Source organism: Colius striatus, chromosome 3, assembly GCF_028858725.1.
Source record: "Colius striatus isolate bColStr4 chromosome 3, bColStr4.1.hap1, whole genome shotgun sequence".
In the NCBI taxonomy this organism is placed as follows: Eukaryota; Metazoa; Chordata; class Aves; order Coliiformes; family Coliidae; genus Colius; species Colius striatus.
The window spans coordinates 52,690,971-52,704,576 of record NC_084761.1 but is presented as its reverse complement, the minus strand read 5'-3'; the positions used below and the strand labels follow the sequence as shown (position 1 = coordinate 52,704,576).

The 13,606-nt window shown below is 40.5% G+C and overlaps 1 protein-coding gene across 3 annotated transcripts in view; it reads right to left on the bottom strand.

The window, feature by feature from the left end:
• TMEM131L (transmembrane 131 like) overlaps positions 1–13,606 on the bottom strand; it is an 85,282-nt gene that overhangs the window by 32,040 nt on the left and 39,636 nt on the right. For all 3 annotated transcript variants that reach the window (XM_061991891.1, XM_061991892.1, XM_061991893.1), the window contains exons 7-12: positions 13,305–13,415; positions 6,250–6,327; positions 4,029–4,182; positions 1,720–1,778; positions 1,255–1,363; positions 177–279 (exon numbers count right to left, since the gene is read on the bottom strand). In XM_061991891.1, the coding sequence (XP_061847875.1) occupies positions 177–279; positions 1,255–1,363; positions 1,720–1,778; positions 4,029–4,182; positions 6,250–6,327; positions 13,305–13,415 (614 nt within the window). The remainder of the gene's footprint in view (positions 1–176; positions 280–1,254; positions 1,364–1,719; positions 1,779–4,028; positions 4,183–6,249; positions 6,328–13,304; positions 13,416–13,606) is intronic.

The following is a 13,606-nucleotide window of genomic DNA, read 5'->3' as shown; positions in this document are numbered from 1 at the left end:
AACTGTTGCTTAAAATGTCACAGGGCTGTTTTGGCAAACGACATAGCAATAATAGGAAGAAGCCTTTCACTCAGTGACAAAGCAAGCTAACCTCATCTCTTGAAGTAGGGTATAATATTCCTCATATAGTATTAGTGAATATTAACAAAGAAAATTAAAATCCACTGTCAACCTACCCTTCCATCACAGGACAGGACAGACAGGCTTTTAGCATTGTAGTGCCTTCCAATAGATTATTCTTCTTATCCACATAAGAACTTTCACTGTCACAGGATGCAGCTGCACAAAGAACAGACACACAGGAGAGCACAACATCAGCCAGAAGGAAAGCACCTCTGTAATGGCTTTCATGTGAGGACTTGAAAGAATGCTATGCAAAGGGAAATATTTGCTGTTCTGACTCTCACATAAGTAAGCAATGCATCTAACTGCTTATATGTCTCAATTTTCAGAGGTTTCAAACCTTGCTTTAAGAAGAATTTGCGAATGCTCTGTGCTTTCAAAAAACACATGCACGACAAGGCTGTGAAGAGCAACCCGACCAATTTTAACCATGTGTCATTGGCACAGCATTCGTACTTCTCAGTATACACTGTTAACAACTTTAAAATTCTGAAAAAAAAGAATCACTTAACATCTAGGCCCTTCTTTCTTTTCATTTGCCCGTTTTTTGATAGGAGGACCAAGTCCTAATATTATTATGAAAGCAGCCTGTTTCATAAATGTTTTAAGACTACACACTGCAGTCTAGTGGTCAGAATAGGAAACAGGCTGGAGTCAGAAATGCTTAAATATTAAACTCTGCTCTTCAACAAACATGCCTGATCTCAGGCAAGCCTCTTCAGTGATCTTGCCAAGAAATGTCATAGAAAATGACCACCCAAGCACAATAGTCTTTTGGAAAATACATTGAAAACAGAAAAATAACCACAAATTACAAAAGGATGTTGAAAAAGTATATTCAATAATTATGCTTACTGTAAAATCAGCCAACACTTTAGCAAATGTTTTCTACCTCCTTTTTGAACTATGGATAGTTTACAGCCTTCAGCTGGTGTAAGAGGCAGCATATATACACAAAAACGGTGGAAACAATAAGCAGAAATAATTCCTCCTCCTTCCTCAAAAGTCCAAGATTGGACAACAAAAATTTGATTTTGAGATCTTTCTGGGTCTGTATCTGCTGAACAAAGCTAATCTTTTATAGTAAAATCCTGTTTAATCATAGTATCTACAACTATATATATTAAGTACCTTTACAAGAAACAGAAGCAACTTTTGTAAAGTTAGTAGATGGTGAAGATAGCAGCACTGGCTCAAACTCCACTGGTGATGTGTCTTTTTGTAGCAACTGTCGTATTTCCTGCATGAAGACATGACACAATGATCCCTGTAGCAGTACTACTATTATTATTGTAGCTCCTGTATTAGTGTATCTTTTCATCAAATTCGCAATCCAATAACTACCATTTTCCCACATCTTCTAAAGGATTCAATGGATTTTTAGTCAAGTTAACAGCTTTTGTGTCTTTTAAAAAACCCACCACTGAGCTATAAATCATTTAAAGACCTATTAGATGTTTGGGCACATTTAAAAAATACAGAAGCATGACACTTGCCAACAGCAAAATCAATCTGCTATTAGAGAGTAAGCCAGTGGGCTAATTAATTCCCCAATTTCAAAGTCCTAAAATATGGCTTCCCGAAGCCCACAATTACCTGTATATGCACGAGGCTGTTTCCAGAATGCATGACGTACACATCTACTGTGGAATCACCTGTCCAAAAGAATGAACACTGAGGTAAGTTCACCAAGGATGGAAGCAGACTTGTTTTGTCAGATACTCATATGGGAAGAAACCCTGGCTTAAATTTTAAAATCTTTGTGTGACAGCTACCCTTGTAAAAAGGAGGAACTATTCACATCTTGAGCTGGCAATTGTTTTATAAAGGAGTAAAAATCCACTCAAGATTTTTGGCCACAAACAGGAAGACAAGCATTAACTGGGGATCCTCCTTTCATTATCTCCTAAATCCAAGACATAGCACAACTGCCCCCTTTCCTATGGATGGGAAGACAGCAGGCACAGTTGAAGGAAAAAAGGATGGCTGACACTGCCCTAACCTCCTAGTCTAAGGGCCAGCCTAACAATAGCAGGAAAAAGTCCAGTAAAAATTGTTCTACATAACCACACAGTTATGCAATACCTTGGCTTGTCTGCTTTGAACTGTAAGCATTCTCAGGAAACAATGCAAGCTGGAATCAGTTCTTAACACATTTTGGGCTTAAAACAGGAATGGTCCTATCACCTGCTAGGGTAGTATCTACTGACTAGAGCAACAGGAGATGTGCAGAACTCAGCTTTCACTTGCCGATAAGGCAATACGGCCATACTGAGTAAATACCCTTAATCACTGGCAAAGCTATGTTCCCATCCATAGGATGCTACAAAGATGCAGAGGACCAAGAGAAGAGCAGCACTACAGAACAACAGGTGACTATTATACATGGGTGATCATCACACTTCATGAAGAAATACAACCTGAGTTCTTTCCCTTGCTTGTACTTTGATTACATCAGTGGAAGCAGGCTGACATAAAAGGACTGTCTCCCAATTCACCAGGCACAATCTCTAATACATTAAAGAGTATTCTTTCAAGCAGCTGAGCAAAAGCAAGACGACATGTGCCAGCTTCCAAAAGGGTGTTCAAGATTATGAGTGAGCAGATGCACCACATACCCACAGTATGCTCCACATACTCCTCTTCAACTTTTCCAGCTGGCTAGTTGCCCTGTGAAGACATTGCCTACCTGCTGTCCCACTCTAGGTGTTAACACATGTACTGTACACTGGGACTAACACACTGCTGTATTCCCTTTTGTTATGATCTTTCCCTCAAGATCATATGTCTCATGTAATTATACACACGAAAGGCAAGTAAGCACTGCTGTTCTCACATAGTAAAGCCACTACCGGTACTGGTGAAGCAAGACATGGAACTTCCCATCAACAGCAAGTCCAAGGGACTTATGTCACCAACCTCTAATGCAGTGAGACCTCACAACTGCACTATATTTAGTAGAAAACAGTCTTAAAAGCATACTTCTAGTACTTCAACCACGGAACGTGTTACCAGTGAGCACCCTCAACATGACAGATGCGAACAATTCTCTACCAGCATCAGAATAAAGCACATCCGCAACTCAATATAACATGAAATAGGTGTAAGGTGGGTATTTCAGTTTCAACTTTGTATAAATCTCACATCACAGAACAGTCACAAGAGGAACAGTGTATATTTTTTTGTGACTACAACTCGAACAAACTCCTCAAAAGACAAAATGATCATGCTTTTTTTACTAGTGTGATAAAAATTATTATTTTAATCTTGATTCTCAAGTAGTTCCTTCTTCTTCAATCAGAAAGTAAAACTGGCAGAAATGTCTAAAAAAGCCATTCAAACAGACTGCAAGGCTCTATAAATAATTTTAAATCCCCTGGATTTAGAGGATTTGTTTATCCAATAAATGTAGCATACAGACACTGCAACAAGTTGACTGTTTTGCCTGTGGAATTCTAGCTTACAGGAACAAATGATGCACATATCTGTACTACCTCATTACCCTACTTTCCACAATGGCCGCTATCCCCAGTACTGTGCAAAACATTCTGCCTTCATAGTCCTATTATGGTTCATTTAATTAATGGGAAACCAGAAACACAGTCGTAGAAATCGAAGGACCATGACATCTTTCCTTATTGTTTAAGCAGATGCATGAGCAGAGTGGACTAAAAAATTAAAGAGATGCAGTTCACAACTTCACATTATTTTTACAGAGGACTGCACTTACAGCAACTTTGCCCTAAACAAAGTAGCTGGCAAGCTGCGTTTAACTAAACTGACTTTTTCCCCTTACTTGCAAAATTCAGCTGTCTATAAATTTGACTAAATTTTAGCACATCAAACTACAACTTCTATATAAACCCAAAATTTTAGCACAAGCAACAGTCATATTTAGGACTTACCTGAGGTCTTCGTTTTTTCCATTGCTACATAAACTACAAAAAGATTCTCCAGTAAGTATTCTCTGTGCTCCACAAAATCTTGTTGGGCATTCTCCATTCTTACCATTAAGCTCATTTCTAGCAGCATTGGATCGTCGGACATAAAACAGCAACTCTGGAGTGAGACAAGGGGATACGGTGGGTGTGTGGTGGGGGATGGAATAGAAAAAATTCATTACAGTAAGGTATCTGGAGAAGTTAATCAAAGGTATTCTCTAACAGACAAGATTCTCAGCACCAAAGTGCTGGTAAAACAGGAGTAAACAGGATCTCTGCTCAAGTCCCAGCAGAAACAGGTAGTGCAGGTACAGACAGAATAGCAAAACAAAGTCAAAAAAACAACTAAAAAGTACACTGAACCTTGAAAGAATGCAAATTTATAAACTGGCTTAGTCTGTTTCACCTCAGGGACTGCAAAACAGTTTCTTTTGTTAAATCCTCTGCCTTGAATAAAATATGCCATAAACAGACTGATGCATGTGTCTTAATAGTAGGAAGACAGTTCATGTTCACTGGTCTGTTTATAGTTAATTTTTCCAAATCCTGTGGTTTTCATCTCCACATCTCACTGAAGTAATTTTAAAAAAACAAACATACATGTACAATTCTTAATAGAAAACACTGTTGTCTGGCTAGAATACTTCAGATAAATACAAATAGGGTTTTATTTTCTTCTAAGTGGCTCCTTACTGGTAGCTCCTAATTAAGACAGCTGAGTTGTAGCAACTACAAAGACACAGACACCATTTCACAAAAAAAAAGCAAATAAAGCAAAACAAAACTAGACAACCACCAGTGAGTAACACGTATCCATAGAATTATAGAATGGTAGGGGTTGAACGGGACCTTTAAAGATCATCTAGTCCAACTCCTCTGTCAAAGCAGGTCAACCTAGGTCAGGTCACACAGGAATGTATTCAGGCAGGTTTTGAAGACCTCCAGAGAAGGAGACTCCACATCCTCCCTGGGCAGCCTGTGCCAGTGCTCCATGTATATTCGTCCTGCACCACACTACGAAGGTTGCCAAACTCAGATTATGACACTCTACTAAAAGGGCTAATTTTCTCAGGAGGACAAGGAAACCTCCAACCCTGTCACATGAAGTACTCTTGCAAAGCAGCAGAACACCTTCAAGCTAATCTGAAGTGCTGCAATGAGGTACAACAGGAGTGGAAAAGCACCTGCAGGAATGAGATGTCAGTTTTTTGCTCATACCACATCAAAGAAACTGTCAGCACTTGAAATGGCTGCCAGGAGCGGGAGAGGAGGCTGCTGTTGGAGACTGGAGCACAGGAACAGTGTGCCCTTGGGAAGCTCACACTGAAGAGTGGGCAGCTGCACTACCTGCAATCTCAAATGTTCAGGTACACCTCAAGCCTACCTTGATTCATCAGCACAATGTAAGAATCAAACATGAGACTAAAACAGTACAGGATCCCTGTGGTGTACAACGTACAGAAAAACAGCTGCGGAGTCTCGGCCTCCTCACAGCTAATGAAGAAAGGTGTCATCAAGACCTAATTCAATAAATACCCCATCAAGGATCATTAATTGCTATGTGAGGATACCATTTACTGTGTGAGGACATTTAAGGAGAGAAGGGAAGAGATTTGGTTGGCACTGTCCACTAAGAAGAGGAGACTTACTGTCCTGAATGCTCAGAGCTTTTGGAGAAGGCTTTTCTGCTAACAAGTTCACCCTCCCCTCAACTTTGCCCAATGCCAAGGCCACCTTCAAAGCCTCCTGAGTGCACAGCCTAGACAGCCCAGATTTCAGCCTCTAAGCTCACTGATCTTTTGTCAGTGTGATATAGAAATTTATGAAATGTTTCTGGAGAAAGGAAATTACAGGAATCTAATCGCTTTTGTACTCCATGTAAGTAATAAAATACCTACACATCAAAATGTTTATAGTCTGTTGGGCTAGGCTTGGGGTTTTTTTGGGGGGTTGGTAATCTTTTTCCACCTCCTCCGCTTCTGAAGGGTATATAATGTGCGTGACATCTAATTTATACCACAGGATACAGTTTTATAAAAGTGGAGCTAAAAGCACTATTATCCTTTAAACTGAGACATTGGAAATTGCATTGTTGCTAAAACTTCTAGAGCTCTGGAAAGTGCCCCTCTGTACTAGGATTAAAATAAGAAGACACAAATAGATATAAAATGATAATAAAACATACTTTGACTTGCTGATATGCGTCGTTGGGAAAACTGCATTCCAGGTAAACACGTAACAGACTGGCATTCATAGTTTCTGTCTAAAAGAAAGAAAAGTGGAGAACACATCAAGTACATTGCTTCAAAAGATGTTACTGTATAAATTCGATTCACACACCAGAGTTTTTATGTTTCCACATACCCATCACACAGCAACGTAGGGAAATCTTCTAAAGTAAATATAGTTACTCTGTACAGTAGGCCAGCAACCAATCCCAAACTCTCAGGAACTCCATTCAAATATCCTTACTTATCCAACTACTATTATAGATGATTATTAAATATTTTTACAGCATCAACATGAGCAACCCTTTTAAACTTTCATATGTCAATAAATCGCACTCAACTGAGCCTTTTTTGGTATAACATAAAAGCTTCTTTCCTTGTTTTCTGTATCTCTGCTTTGCTGACTGGATACTGAAGTACAGTCCAAAAACATTACGCTTCTTGGACACAGCTTCACACCAAAATGGACAGACAGAACACTTATTTCACCTTTTTATTGATTGGCAAGGGAAAAGAAAAGGTGACATTGTGTCAGCTTGTAAAGCACTCATAAATCTAACAGGGCAACAGCACCAAAAAGAGCGAAAGCTATCTTGAAATTTGGACTGTCAAATTACTTGCACGTACTGCTCAGACAGTATATCTTTGATTCCAAATTTAAAAAAAAAAAGGGGGGGGGAAATCCCCACAACAGACAGTCACTCCATCAGTGCCTTCATTTAAGTAAAATTACATGGTGGTTTTGAGACCAATGTGGAACACCATCCCCCTACTCCCTTCCAGTTTCTCTTGTAATACTGAACTAAATAACCAAGAGGAGTATCTGCAGGCTCAAGTTTCTCAAGGTGTCAACATAACTGACTTTAAAAAATTTCAATAATTGGATGCTGAAAAGTGAAACCCCTAAAACGTTTTTAAACCAACACCCTATTTTGTCTCTCCCTGGGACAGGCAGAAGGGGGCAGGGTGCATCTGAGCAGAGAGTAGGTTTACCACACGTGTGGTATTTCATGAAGTCCAGTTCTATATAAACACAGCTAAAAGGAAGCCAACATACATTCTGCATTCCCAATCCAGAAGGATTTCATACCAAAATGACTGGGGCTTCACACAAGAGGGCGATGTAGCCCCTGTGAAAGTGGTGAGTCGCGACCCAAGCCCTCTTCCCAGCCCAGATCTCTGGAGGACAAACCCCTGCCACCTCCTTTCCTTTTTACAAACTCTTTAGTCCTCATCAATACTAACCTCCCACAGCCACAACTGTTAGTGCAGCTTTAACGGGCTGTTAAGTTTCTACAAAAAGCAACTTTGTGAGTCGCTCTTCTAGTCAGATAAAGCTTGATGCTTACAACTTCCCTTCTCAGTGGTTATTGAGAGAATAACAGCACTTTCGTGGTTCTACATAAGGATTTGTCAGTCTTTATTCAATGCTGCTGTAGTTTAAAATAGTTTAAGACTTTATATCTTAAAAAAAAAAAAAATCAGCTAAATCACATTTCTCTAACTTTTTTCTTAAAACTTCTTGACATGGCAATAGATCCACATGGGAAACTGCTGTCACCTTAAAATAGAAGTTGCTAATGTAACACACAGAGGGGAAAAAACATTACCAGGGTGTATTTGATGTTGATCTGTTTTCTACGGGAATTCTTCATTCCTCTTTGTGTGAAGCTACCTTCAGATAAGGAAATAGGTTTTCTTTTTATCTAAGGCAGACAATAGATGCAAAACTGTCATGCCTACTATCTTACAACACTAGTAGGACAGTTGCTTTAACCATAAAGAGAAGATACAGCATCTCGGAAGAAAACAGTGTCAGAAGCAATGTTTCCAAGAAGATGAACAGAGGATCTGCATCTCTCAGCGGTGCGAGCACTCCATTTACACTGTAAATACCACTGCCTATGAATCAGAGCAGAGAGCTGAGTTATGCAGCCTGTGTTTGCATCAGAGATGAACTGAAAAGGAGAGGCACTGCACAAGGGAAAGTCAAAAAGAGTACTGCAAAGCAATAGTCACTGCAGCTTCAATACCTGCGGTCTCTGTTTTGTACTAGGTGCACAGGCATACATACTTGCACATACATACACATTCAGCACCCACAAATCCTGTGTGAACTGAGGAGAGGAGTGTGATAGAAGTCACACAAATTAAATTCTTAATACTTTTGGTAAGTTCTTACATTTACATTTTAAACAAGCCTAGGTCTCAAAAAAACCAAAACCACAAAAAACCACCTAAAAACATGAACCATTTGATTTGCAGGGAGCCATACTCTCCTGGCAAGGGCCTAGGATTCTTGCTGGGAACAGTACAGCTGGACAGTACTGTACTTAGGAAATAATTTATCCACCAAAAGAGAGACAGAACATCAATAGGATGGCTGGCACTGACAGCTCACAACAACCACCAAGCAACCACTAACTCAAGGTCACTTTTAAGGGAAGAATTCTGCCTTAGGTGCCTTGTCAATCAGACATGACTCTATCTGACTTTCACAGAGATATTCCTGCATCGTTATCAGGACTACAGAGTTCAAACCAATTCTTGGAGTTAGGCTACACTGTAATTAAAAAAGAACAAACACTGAACAAGCCTTCCCTTGCTCCAGCCAGCTGAGTTTCAGTCCTGGACAGTCCCTGGCCATAAAGAGCTGTTTTCACTCTGAATTATGCTAATAAACTGACCCTGTAATAATGATTCAGCAGAGTTTCATCAGTTTTTTGCAGGCAGTTATCAGGATGGCACACCAAGAAAATTGTACTACTTTCATTTTCCACACCCAAGCAACACAGTTGCACACATTTGCTTCTCTAACCTTCTGTCCACTGTCACAAAACACATCTTAAGGAGCCTTGGGCTCCTGCCAGTACTTGCAGTACTTCCCGTGCTGTTGGTTCATAAACCCCAAACACCTTTGGCAAGTCAGGGAAAGCAACGCCTGTGTGTCCTACAACGAGACACCTTGCCCTGCAGATCACTGGTCTGTTGACACTTCCAGTGTGTCTGTACAGCACTTTAAACACAAGGCTACAAGTGATGTAGCTGCCCTGTTAGTGCTAAGCAAATATAAAAAATGCCAAAAAAACAGGCAACTGGAGCAGAGACTACATCCAGAAGCTGGATAAACAAAGATGACCTACATGGGCTTCACCATCTGTTACGGCTTACTGGTAACTACCCACTGCTGAATGGCCACGTGGACATACTATGAATTTAATGTTGGACACAGCTCTTCATTCCTCCCAAAGAGTGGGCCAGGAGCCCAGAAATCCTGGGATCCAGGATCGTATCCAGAGCATACCACTCTTGAACCCTTCAAAAGCTGAAACTTTGAAAAGGGTAACAGAAAGAGGGTGAAATTCTACAGGAGAAAAGTCAGTTTTTTCTTTTCCTATTAATTGCAGGAGTTTGTGCTCCAAAGAAGGGGAGAAGGGGTGAAATAACGGAGAAAAAAGAAAGGCCTGCCTAACTTTTGCTTATTAAAGGATAAAAACAATCCACAAAATCAACTGAAGTTTCTTTTACACACACAAAAAAGGGCAAACAGAAGCCTACCACATATTCCATTTCCAAGGTAAACTTTCATCTGTAATCCCAAAGGATATACCCTATTTTCAACAAAAGTAGCCTGTACAGGCAAAATTTCATCCATATCCCTGTGTACAATTCTGGCCACCTCTTCATATGAAGTTCTTATGAATTGGAGATGCTGCAGAAAGAGGTTGTTAATTTGGGTAAGAAACGGACAGCCCATCACTGAAGATGATACTACAGAGCATGGACTGTTCAGCTTGGCAAAGTGAAAGCTGAAAGATGCAATACAAATGCTTCTGAGTATAAACATCAGAAGCAGGAGGAGTTGTATCAACTAAAAGGGTATCTTAGCAAATAAACATAAACTGGTCACAAAGCAATTCAGATAGGAAGTCAGGTGTAGGTTTCCAGCCATTGAAGGAATAAGAACAAGTATTTTGGGACAGGGTAACAATGTATCAATCAGTTCTGAGAGATCATTTTACCAAGCACATGATGGAACTAAATTACATCACTTTAATAGCCTTGACAATCAAGTCTACCAGCATTACCAAAGAGTTTAAACACAATCATCTTTAAAACAGAGGGAAAAAGTAGACACATACCATGCAACACTTCATGAGCTTTCTTACATATTTCCAAGCAGCATCAGTAGGCCTCAGAGGTAAGAAATACACATACCTTTAGTGTACCTAACTAGACATTGTCACCCAAGGTTACAACCCATTCATCCCAAGATGACAAGGGATGTGTCAATGAGGCTTACACTATCCTGAACTTACACTGGTATTTTACTTCAGTCAAAAACAAACACAGAAAAGTAAATGTGTACAGTTAAGTGAGTACGATGACACCAAACTGGGAGGACTGGTTGATTCCCCAGAAGGCTGTGCTGCCATTCAGCGGGATCTCAACCGGCTTGAGAGCTGGGCAGAGAGGAACCTCCTGAGGTTCAACAAGGGCAAGTGCAGAGTCTTGAATCTGGGAAGGAACAACCCCATGCACCAGTACAGGCTGGGGGTTGACCTGCTGGGGAGCAGCTCTGCAGAGAGAGACCTGGGAGTCCTGATTGATAATCAACTAACCACGAGCCAGCAATGTGCCATCATGGTCAAGAAGGCCAATGGCATCCTGGCATGCATCAAGAAGAGTGTGGCCAGCAGGTCAAGGGAGGTCCTTCTACCCCTCTACTCTGCCCTGGTGAGGCCTCATCTGGAGTCCTATGTCCAGTTCTGGGTTCCTCAGCTCAAGAGGGATAGAGCACTTCTGCAGAGAGTCCAGCGCAGGGCGACCAAGATGATCAGAGGACTGGAGCATCTTCCTTATGAGGAAAGGCTGTGGGAACTGGGGCCGTTTAGTCTGGAGAAGAGGAGACTGAGGGGAGATCTTGTTTACAAATATCTAAAGAGCGGGTGTCAGGAGGTTGGGGTGTCCCTTTTTTCTCTAGTAGCTAGCAACAGGACAAGGGGTAATGGGATGAAGCTGGAACACAAAAAGTTCCATTTAAAGATTAAGAAAAAACTATTTTACTGTGAGGGTGAGGGAGCCCTGGTACAGGCTGCCCAGAGGGGTTGTGGAGTCTCCTTCCTTGGAGGTCTCCAAGACCTGCATGGACATGTTCCTATGTGACCTGATCTAGGTTCTCCTGCTTCTGCAGAGGGGTTGGACTAGATGATCTCTAAAGGTGCCTTCCAATCCCTACCATTTTATGATTCTATGACTGGTGTGTTTTAAATGCTTTTTTACTACAAATCTCGACTGTACATTTAATAGTTTTGTATCCTTAAGTTTGCACACATCTAGTCAACTCACACAAAGCTCATAGACCTCTCTTCCTTTGACGGCTTCAGAGTCTAAACTATAAACTGAACAAGACAGAATCATACCAATTTTTATGGGATCTGGAGCAGAATATTAGCAGGGTGAACTGAAGGAGATGCTTTTGAAGAGGATGGCTATCTGTAAAGCAAAATTATTCTAAAAGGAACACAAACTAAAGCCATAAGTTCTTCTTCAGTACTCAGATGTTGTCTACCACTTTCAACAGCTGGGGAGCCCGTTCTACCTGCTGCAGCATTTCTGTCCAAACTCATTCCCGCAATAAGGCTGGTGGTACCATGTTAGTACCGTGCTGCACTGCCGTCTATGACCTCAAGCTTGCACTCTAGAGAAATAAAGCATAGGAAAAGGTTCCTCATTATACAGTAAAGAATATGTCAAATGATCCCCAAAACTTCTCTACTCAGGAATTCATACTGAACTGTAAAGCAGCAAAATCTGCATCTAAAGTTCAGACTGTAAGCAAAAACAGCCCACCTAGCTAGGCATGAAAATGCAAAGACATTTATCATGATAAGCATCCAAAAAGCCCTTCTTAGTTTTATTCCTAGCATGCCAAATTACAAAACCTGAAGATATTTGGCTCCTTCACAAGAGTCTGTATACGCCCACCAGCAAGTACACCTGTGGGACTAAAGGAAAGGATCTGGTACAGAGGGAAAGATAGGAAAGAAGCAGCAAATCGTGCGTTAATTCTCAGGTAGAGGTAAGATTGACCTAACACATACAGTAACACTAAAAAATACAATCTAGGCTAAGAATTTTTCTCAGGTAGAACAGAAAAGGGCATCATGAAGTAATCAACAGAGCTTACATTCAGATAAAAGATTAAATTATGTTACTATGCCAAGATATTCTAAATATGTTTTTTAACAAACCAGATCTGTGTACCATACAAAAGGAAATTTGAAAGATCAATTTTTACAGTTAAGTTATTCACTTGAAAGGTTCTGTATGGCCCAGAAGACTATGGAAATATCCGCAATTGCAGTCAAATGACAGGAATCTTTAAAGCATCTTTCAATTGATACAGTTATGCCTCATAAATACACCTTGCTCTATTCTCCACAGCTTCCTGCTTTAGCCAAGCTGAGGTAAGGAAAGCTGAGATCTTCGGCACTAATATGGGCAGGAGGGGATACATCAGACTGACTCCCAGCTCTTGTTCTCATTCACACAGCATGCCATGCTTTTTAACTGCAACAAACTGTTGGCGAAGCCCTGCTGTGATCTGGCACAGGGAATGGGTCTGAAGTAAAAAACAAAACAAACAAAAACAGCTCCGCACTCCTCCACAACTTTATAGTAAAAAGTTAATTTTTTTTCAGGACAGATCAATTCTCCAGTTTAATTCAGAGTAGGGTCTTACAAATAGTTTTGTCGGCACAACTTAGAGGACAGCAGATAATGGGAGCATGAACGTGAACAAGTGGGAATAGTTTAAATGCCAAAGACAGTCGCATGAAACCAGAACACCAGCTAATCCCAGTAGCCCCGTATCTTGCGGCCTCTCTCCTGCAGTGACTAGTGCCTGGACTTTTTGTTAACGTTCCTTGCATCTCAAAAACCTGAGGACAAAAACCTTTCGTGACTAAGAAGAATTATACTTCATCTCAATTTGAAATGTATACTGTACCAGTGTGTGTGACGCCTGGATGTTCTGAATATGTGGAAGCAGTAAGTAGGCGTTTGCTAGTTGCACTCTAGGTTCTTCTGAAGAAGACGTCAGAGCTCCCATTCCAAAAACCTGATGTTAAAAAAGAAAAGGTCATTACATGAATATCTAGTACTTCAGTTAACATAGTAAAGCATAAAATTGCTTTGTTAATAATAACAACCTTCCCAAGAAACAGATTGGTTTTTCACACGAGATTCTTTTTTTATAGACAGAAATTTCTCATGTGGAAAGTAGCTATACACAGAAATGGCACCGTAACA